Source organism: Arachis ipaensis, chromosome B2 (genome assembly GCF_059453495.1).
Source record: "Arachis ipaensis isolate K30076 ecotype BB chromosome B2, ASM5945349v1, whole genome shotgun sequence".
Taxonomy (NCBI): domain Eukaryota; kingdom Viridiplantae; phylum Streptophyta; class Magnoliopsida; order Fabales; family Fabaceae; genus Arachis; species Arachis ipaensis.
This window is the reverse complement of record NC_142437.1, coordinates 113,082,761-113,091,857: the sequence shown is the minus strand read 5'-3', so window position 1 is coordinate 113,091,857 and position 9,097 is coordinate 113,082,761. Positions and strand designations below refer to the sequence as shown.

At 30.5% G+C, this 9,097-nt stretch overlaps 1 protein-coding gene across 1 annotated transcript; it reads right to left on the bottom strand.

The window, feature by feature from the left end:
• Window positions 1-5,814: 5,814 nt before the first annotated feature.
• On the bottom strand, window positions 5,815-6,427 carry LOC148575259 (protein FAR-RED IMPAIRED RESPONSE 1-like). Its single transcript, XM_088506145.1, has 2 exons — window positions 5,982-6,427; window positions 5,815-5,818 (listed from the first exon to the last, which is right to left on the bottom strand). Exons 1-2 carry the CDS (start codon window positions 6,425-6,427, stop codon window positions 5,815-5,817), a joined length of 450 nt encoding a protein of 149 aa, XP_088362271.1.
• Window positions 6,428-9,097: the final 2,670 nt, after the last annotated feature.

Here is a 9,097-nt window from a genome sequence, read left to right as displayed (position 1 = left end):
GTTGTATGCATTGATAACATTTTTGTTACCAATAAATACAACAATGACTCGGGATAAAATTTTTCCATTTGTAATTGATGTTGATAATCCAATGAAGTACTGTTGGATTAGATGCATTGTTGATGGCCTTATTGATGGAGCTAACAAGTATAAAAAAGGATTGGTGTCAAGTTTGAATGGGTGCATATATGTGCTTCAGGTATTTTTCATTTAAACTAATTTTTTCTTTAACTGTTCTCTAAAACATGTTTGATTATAATATAACTTTAATTAATTGAATTCAGATATTATACTTCCATAAGCAAAAATATGGACCCTTTGATTTTGAGAAAGAACCACAATCGCCTTGGCTTCCCCATTGGACAAAGGAACTTCTTTCTGCCCAAATAGCATTAGAAAGAAAAAGTTCATCGGTACTTACATTATCCGTTCAATAAAATTTCATTTTCTATCCATAATGAATGAATTTTCACTAATTATGCATGTGTTATAGGGGCTGGTTAAGTCAAAAGAAGAACAACCTGTGCTTAAACGACCAGTTCGACCAAAGAAAAGGGTTGTAAAAGAGGCTACTAAAGCGGAAAAAGAGCAAAGTGAAAAGAAAAAAGTGGTCGACAGCCCTAAGAAGGGTAAAAAAGAATTGAGGGAAGAAGAAAAAACAACAGAGGAATTGAGACAAGAAGACTCCACGAAATCAAAGAAAGAAAAAAAGCAAGAAGGAGCAGCAAACACAAGTTCCAATGATTATATGGAAAGATCCACTAAGGTGAAAAATGTGAAGGAGAATGTGGTTGCTCTGGAGATGCAAATGAAGAAGCTGAAGGCAATGGTTGCTACCGTAGAAGTTGATCTTGAAATGGCAAGAAATGAATTGGTGAAAGTTGAAGAAGGTTTTGAAGAGAGAGATTTGGATGGTGAACTAGGATATGGACCATAGACTCACTTATTTTGTTGAAATTTCACTTAATCTATGCAGAGATTGTAAGGAACAAGTGAATCCTTGTGCAATAACATAATTTCTTGCACCATAAACAGTCCTAACTAGTTTTGGTTGAGTTGCACAAAGAAGGAAGATTATCAATTAACTCACACAATTGCAGAAATTTTGTGAAACGTGACACTTATTTCTATTGAAGCTAATATTAATCTCCTTTTTTAGAGAGGTTATTATATTTATGAAAAATCTAAGAGTTTGTGTACTGTATCACACAAATTATACAAACAAAAGGTAAAAAAAATAGAAACTCAAATCAAACATGTCTTATTTCTTAAGAATCTATTAGTTTTATGAATTTGATTAGGATACTTGTACTATCGTGGTTGAAGTTTGTATTGAGAATGATGGTCATCGACATCCTAATGATAATCACATAATGTCTTTGGTTACAAAATATAACAACAACAACAACTTAGTGGATTTCAAGGGTTTATGCAAAGTACGAAAAGATTTTGTTCAACTATTCGAGGAAGCGTGTTCTAAACATCCTGAAGATGTTAGAGGAGTGAAAAGGAGAAATTGGAGTGAAAATTTTACTGAAAGATTATTTATGGCTTTGGGAAGAGTTCTACATTTTTTAAAGAGTTATAAAGATGTAAAAGACATGAATGATGATACTTATGATGAAGAGTTTCAGGATTTGTGGGAGCAGCTTAAATCTTTTGGATTTGATGATCTGATTTGGATGGAAAATGATGTTAAAAAATATATGGCGAAAAAAATGGGAAAAATGTGGATATTGAAGGAGAAAAAGGAGAATTTTTGAAAGTGGAATTAAGGCTTTGCCATTTAGTATATATAAATATCCTCTTATTGCTTATTCCTACTATAATATTTTTCAATCGACTGGCTTAATTTAAATGTGATTAAATTGTGATGGTAGCGTCTTTTTCAATTCCAGTAGAGTTGGCTCATAAAAGAACATGGGTGGTTGGAAGTGCTTGAATGGTCTCGGGAATAAGTGCGCTCCTGTGTGAACTTTGGGTAATATGATTTAGTTTAGTGATGAGCTTATAATATGGAACTAATTTCATTGTGTGTGAAACAGGGAAGACTCGGCTGAAGTTTTTCCTCTAGTGACTTATTAGAATATTCCGTCAAAGCATTAAGAGCATCTCTTATTGACAAGGTGTTTGACCTAAAAATTACGACAGACTTTCTCTTAAGTTAAATTTGGGGTTCAAAGTAATTGTGATTAGAGGAATTTACTTACTTCAACCTCCTGAGGCTTGGTTGCACATATTATAATATGATTTAACTTAGGCTCTTTGTTTCTCTTTTTCTTTATTTTTTTCAGCACAAAAACAAAAAAATTAAGTGTAATTAGTGTGTTTGGCTTAATTTCTTTGAACTTCATTAATATGTTTGAATTTATTTAAATGTTATGGTTATTTTGCATTTACTTTAATATATTTAATATTACCATTTTAAAAATATTCGAAGATAATCCTATTCAATCCAAAATTATTCGAATTTTTTTAATTTTTACTTCATTTATATGGAGATAATATGAAAACTTAGTGGTTCAGGTGGTTCAGGTTACTCATCGTTTATAACTTCAACTGAGTTTCATGATCTAACAAAGGGTTTCTTGTGACCGATTCTTGTGCTATCGTGGTTGAAGTTTGTGTTGAGAATGATGACTATCAACATCATCCTAATAACAATTGCATAATGCCTTTGATTACAAGAAATAACATCAAATTAGTGGATTTCAAGAGTTTATGTAAAGTAAGAAAATATTTTGTTTAACTATTGGAGGAAGCGTGTTCTAAGCATCCTAAACTTATTGAAGGAGTGAAAAGAAGAAATCGTACTGAAAAATTTACTGAAAAGTCATTCATGGCTTTGGGAAGAGTTTTTCATTTTCTAAAGAGTCATAAAGATGTAAAGGACATGAATGATGATGCTATTAAGGAACTTCATAATTTGTGGGAGGAACTTGAATCTTTTGGATTTGATGATCGGACTTGGCTGGAAAATAATGTTAAAATCTATATGGTGAAAAAGTTGAAGAAAATCGTGGTCGGTGTATCCTGATAGGCGAAATGCTCATTACAACAAATATGAGTTTTAGTAACTCCATCGTCTTAAAACCGTTTTTTTAAATAGTTTTAGATTGATAATGATTTTTTACTGTATTCCTGTTGAAATTTAATTTTTAACTATTTACAGCAACAAAATAAAATCGTTTTTTTATTAGAGTAAAGTATCGTTTTTGTCCCCAACGTTTGGGGTAAATCCTATTTGTGTCCCTAACGTTTAAATCGTCCTATTTGTATCCCTAACGTTTGTAAAAGAGATTCAATGTTATCCTGCCGTCAATTACACATCATGAACGCTTTAGTTTGAGTTTTAAAAATCCCTTCTTGAAGTTAAAATACAAATATTTGGGATAGAATCGATGATCTACTCCGAAAAATAGCTCATCAAATGTTGAAACTAATTCCTACAACATTTACATAATTTACTTTTCTAGGGACATAATTGAATCTAAACACAAATAGTGGGTATAATATTAAAATCGAACACATCCAAGTGAGACCTAATTGAAAATGAATACATCCAAGTGAGAATAATTGAAAAATATAATCTGATTTGTTAGTATAATTGATAGTAGGATAACATTGAATCACTTTTATAAATGTTAAGGATACAAATAGGACGATTTAAACGTTAGGAATACAAATAGGACTTACCCCAAACGTTGGGGACAAAAACGATACTTTATTCTTTTTATTATTTTAAAAGATGGTTATTTAACTATTACAATGATTTATTTTCAAGCAACGATTTTTTAATGTTGTTTAAATAATTGTATAAAAGATACGCATAACTAATTGGATTCATTTTAACTAATTGCAAGTTGGTAATTTGAATTGAAACTGAGCACGCTACTATTTTATATCTATGATTTGATTTGAATATGATTAGTATTTTCATTAATGTAGTGCTATGTTGACACGAGATGCGCACCAAACTTGTTAGCAACACTTTCTTCTGATTATTTGAATGATGCGCAACGCAATGAGGTCTAGGCAATAGGTTTTGGATCCCTCTTGGGTATTCCCAAGGAGAATTTAAACTATGATTTGATTTTGGCCCTTGCAAACACCTATGATCCCTCCAAATATCATCTTCACACTCCAATAGGAAAAGTAGATGTTACTTGGGAATCTGTTGCAGCTGTCTTCGGAATGCCTGCATACGGTAATAATTAAAATTTCTTTAAAATCTTTTGGTTTTATTAATTAGAATTGAGTGTATAAAATCAAACATGTTGTATAACATGTTTTAATATCACTTGATTCGTATAGGAGTATAACTATATATTGAATCTAAATCTTGCATTACTGATGACTTGTTTGATGAAATTGTTACATATTGAAGCTATTGATGTTAAAAATATCGTGCTATGCTGAGTTTGATTATCATGTTGACTACTGAGTTTGATTATACTCTGAGTTTGATTATACATGTTTACTGAATTTGATTATACATGTTTACTAAGTTTGATTTTACTTTAAGTTTGATTTTACATGTGTGCTGAGTTAGATTATACAATGAGTTTGATTATACATATTTACCGAGTTTGATTATAATCATGTTTCTCTCATTATTTTCTTTAAAACAGGTGAAGCATTCAAAGCATTCAAGGAGGTAACTAAAGAACATGAGCCCATGCTTTTAGAGTTCAAGAATAAAAGTCCAAATGCTTTGAAACAAATCATGTTAGAAAATTCAAGAGGGGTTCCCACATTTAGGAGAGCTTTTTTGTTGTATGCATTGATAACATTTTTGTTACCAATAAATACAACAATGACTCGGGATAAAATTTTTTCATTTGTAATTGATGTTGATAATCCAATGAAGTTCTGTTGGATTAGATGCATTGTTGATGGCCTCATTGATGGAGCTAACAAGTATAAAAAAGGTTGGTGTCAAGTTTGAATGGGTGCATATATGTACTTTAGATATTTTTCATTTAAACTAATTTTTTCTTTGACTATTATCTAAAGTATGTTTGATTATAATATAACTTTAATTAATTAAATTCAGATATTATACTTCCATAACCCCTAAATCCCTAAACCCTAAATCCTAAATGCCTAAATCCTAAACCCTAAACTCCTAAACCCTAAATCCATAAACCCAAAAATCCTAAATCATAAACTATAAATACTTTTGAGTTTGATTATTATGTTTACTGAGTTTGATTATACTCAAGTTTAGTGCTATATTTGACTAATGAGTTTGATTGAATATATCTACTGAGTTTGATTATACTAAGGTTCAATGCTTGACTGCTAAGTTTGATTATAAATGACTACTGAGTTTAATTATAAAGGTTTATTGAGTTTGATTATAGTCAAATTCGGTGTTATATTTGACTATTGAGTTTGATTATAAATGTTTATTGGGTTTGATTATACTCAGGTTCTGTGCTTGACTGCTGAGTTTGATTATACATGTTTAACGAGTTTGATTATATTCAGGTTCAAAATTCTATTTTACTACTAAGTTTGATTATAATAGTTTTTATTAAAAATATAAACCCTAAACCCTAACAAATGAAGAGCGCAACCAAGTAGCAATGATTGGCCATAGTGGTTAACCCCAACAAATGTGCCAAAAGGCATATCATACCTATAATAAAAAACAGGAGTATATAATCAAACTCAGTTTCATTCTATTCTACCTATAATCAAATTCATTCTATTGTATCTATTCCTATACATCAAACATATGCAAAAACAAGAGTACATAATCAAACTTAGTATAACATGCACAATAGCAGCAAAATCATTCTATTGTACCTATCTATACATCAAACATATGTAAAAATAAGAGCACATAATCAAACTTAGTATATCATGCACAGTAGTAGCAAATTCATTCTATTCAGCCTATCCCTATACATTAAACACATGCAAAAACCAAAGTGCATATAATTAACTTGAAATATATAATTGTGGTGTCATACCTATTTGTTAGGTACGTCGTATCAAAGCTCACAACGTCGCCAAAGTACTCATAAGCAGCACGACTTCTAGCATCAGCCCAAAAAGCATGCTTTATGTGATGTTGCTCATCCAATTTAACTTCGTAAAAGAAGTTGTGGTTTTGTTCTTGCATCCTATGAAAATACTGCATTAATGATTGCGCATCCCCCTCTTTTTCTATCACTCTGACACTTCTTCCTACATGATTCCGAAGATCTTTTTGAGTAAAAGTTAATTTATCATAGCCACCAGCAGCAGTTGCTAAGCTTTGATAGGTGTTTCTTATTGTAACACCGGCTTGATCATTGATCTCAACTATCCGTTTGGCATGCAAGCTTAGTTCCCTGTTATTTCTTATAGTCTTTGCCATGCTAGGACTAATAGCATGGTTGTGCTGGATATTCACAAAGGTTAACACATATTCCATCTTCTTATCCCTTTTTACAATAATTCTAACTTTACAATTTTGTTCGGAAGTTGGATTTGTCTTCTTTAGTGGATCAATTTTTTATATTCGATAACCAGCTCTAAAACATACCAAGATTTGGTATGTAATTTGTCTATTTTGAATAACCTAAAAAGTTTCATAATCTTTCACAGAGGAGAATGTGATCCTATGTTTGGAACAACCTAAAAACATAGATAATAAAAAATTTAATAAAATCAAATCAGGTATAAAAATGCTCTCAATTTTCTATGAATGAATAAGAAAAATTAGTAGTCAAGCACTAACCTGAGTATAATCAAACTCAGTAGTCAAATATAGCAATGATGCTAAATATAATCAAACTCGGTAAACATGATAATCAAACTCAATAGTCAAATATAATACTAAACTCCAACACATTCATAGAATCAGCATCATCATCTGATCTAAGCAAATGCAGAAATTTTAAACATGCAAACTACCAATTTGACTCCAATCCAGAAGCTAAACATTTTTCTCATTACATAAATTTAAAACATAAATTTTTCAGGATATAATCACACAACGTACATGATGTAAAAGAATCTAAGTGACATAATGAAGCCACATATCAGAAGCATAACTATTAGGAATTTACCTATGGAATAAGCTTGTGTATCAAAGGCAATTACTTCTGTATATGCAAATGCTTCCATTGGCATAAGCTTGTGACACTAATAAGAAATATATTGGGGTTTCATACATTCAAAGTATTAAAATCCTAATGGAAAGGGGACAAGAAAAGAATGGCATCAAGAAGAGGAATTTATTGGCATAAAGAGACACAGCGAAAACATAAAAGATAGATAAAGGTTTTTCCTACTAGACCTCTAAGATACCTGTTCTGGTTTGATGACTCTTCTCTACCCACTGAATTGTGGCTATGTCCTTCATGTGTGCAAGTTCAATCTTTTCAACCATACTTTCACCATCTTGTCCAAAGTGTGCAATTTGTCTTCCTTTCTTTTCATCATATTAATGCCTCCATAATTGATCAGTGAATCTACAAAGTCTGGAAAAGTTGATACAAAAATACTAGAAATTTCATGGTTAGATGTATGAGAAACTAAGGAATTCAATGACACTAATGCACTCTTGTCTAATTTAGAACTTTCTAGATCTCTCTCACAAGTGTATTTATTGCTCTCAGTTTCTTTGTCACTCATTGACTCCTCTCTTTCACTATTCTCATAGTTTCTCTCAAAACTATCACTTTCAATTAAATATTGATCCTTTTCACTCAAATACTCACTTTCTTTCTCTATTTGTTTTCTCTCTAGATTTTTAAATTTCTCACATCCCAAGAACCCAGTTAAAAAATTCTGCACTTTTGAGTCTTCCAAGGACACATCACTCTCTACAGCATACTCAACAAATTCTTTCATCTTTGGCTTTGAAGAAGAATGAAAGATAGGTGTAGAAGAAATCCTCTTGTTATGGCGATCTATCATTTGTTACACCTGCTCCCAGTCAATGGCCAATTTGACCAAATCCTCCATGGTTGCGTAACGGTAACGTTGGACTTTATCTGCAAGTTCTTCACGTAATCCAAACAAAAATCATTTCATAAGAACCTCTGGACTTCTTTTAATATTAACCTTGTCCATCAAATATAGAAACTCTTTGTGGTACTCCATCACTGATTGTGAACCTTGTTGCAACTTACAAAATCTTTCAAAAAATTCATTGTGGTATGATGATGGCACAAACTAATTCCTCATAATTTTTTTCATAATTTTTTTTAGATTTTTTTTGGGTTTTTTTTATTTTTTTTTGGCAGACACTGACTTAAAGATATAGAATAATTGCAAAACCAAAATAAATAAGATTTTTTTTTTGGAACTCTAAAGTAAATTTACAGAAATTGAAAATAAAGAGACTAAACAAAAATCCTGAAACGTGCAGATAAATAAAAATTTATCTACAACCTATAACTGATACTAGATGATAAGAAATATATTGGGATTTAATATATCTAAAGTATTAAAATCCTAATGAAAGGAAGATAAAAAAAGAATGGCATCAAGAAGAGGAATTTTGAAAAGCATTAATTTAGTAAACATTGACCAATAAATAAAATTTTGAAAAGCAATTTGATTTAGTAAATATTTGTGGACTTATTTGACAAAATAAAAAAATTTTGAAAATCAATTTAACCGTTTACATATTTATAATTTATTTATTGTAAGGGAACAATTACTGCTTCTGCCTTTTTTGTTTTCCTGCATATATTTTAGGCCATTACACCATATTTTTAAAGTGTGTGTGATTAAAAATATCACATATTTTATTTACTAAAAATAATTATTTTAAAAGAATTTAACTTTTACATAACTATCTAATAATATTTCTTTTATGATTATTTATGCAAAAACATAAAATTAATTTTTTTTGTTAACTTGACATTTGTTAGACTAATTAACTTTCATGTTAAATTTTAATAAAAAGTTATATAAATTAATTTTTTATTATTATTTAATAAAGATATAAGAATTTTTAAATAAACCAGTGTTTTTATATAAAACGATTAATACAATGCTATGAAGCACGGATTCTCTCATGGTGCTGGCGTATCCGTGTCGGACGCGAATCCGATTCCGACACGCGACGGATACTTCAAACGAGCGTATC

Bases quoted from the DNA above. Each gene is read 5' to 3' on its own strand.
- LOC148575259 (XM_088506145.1), bottom strand. From the start codon at position 6,427: ATGGAATATGTGTTAACCTTTGTGAATATCCAGCACAACCATGCTATT.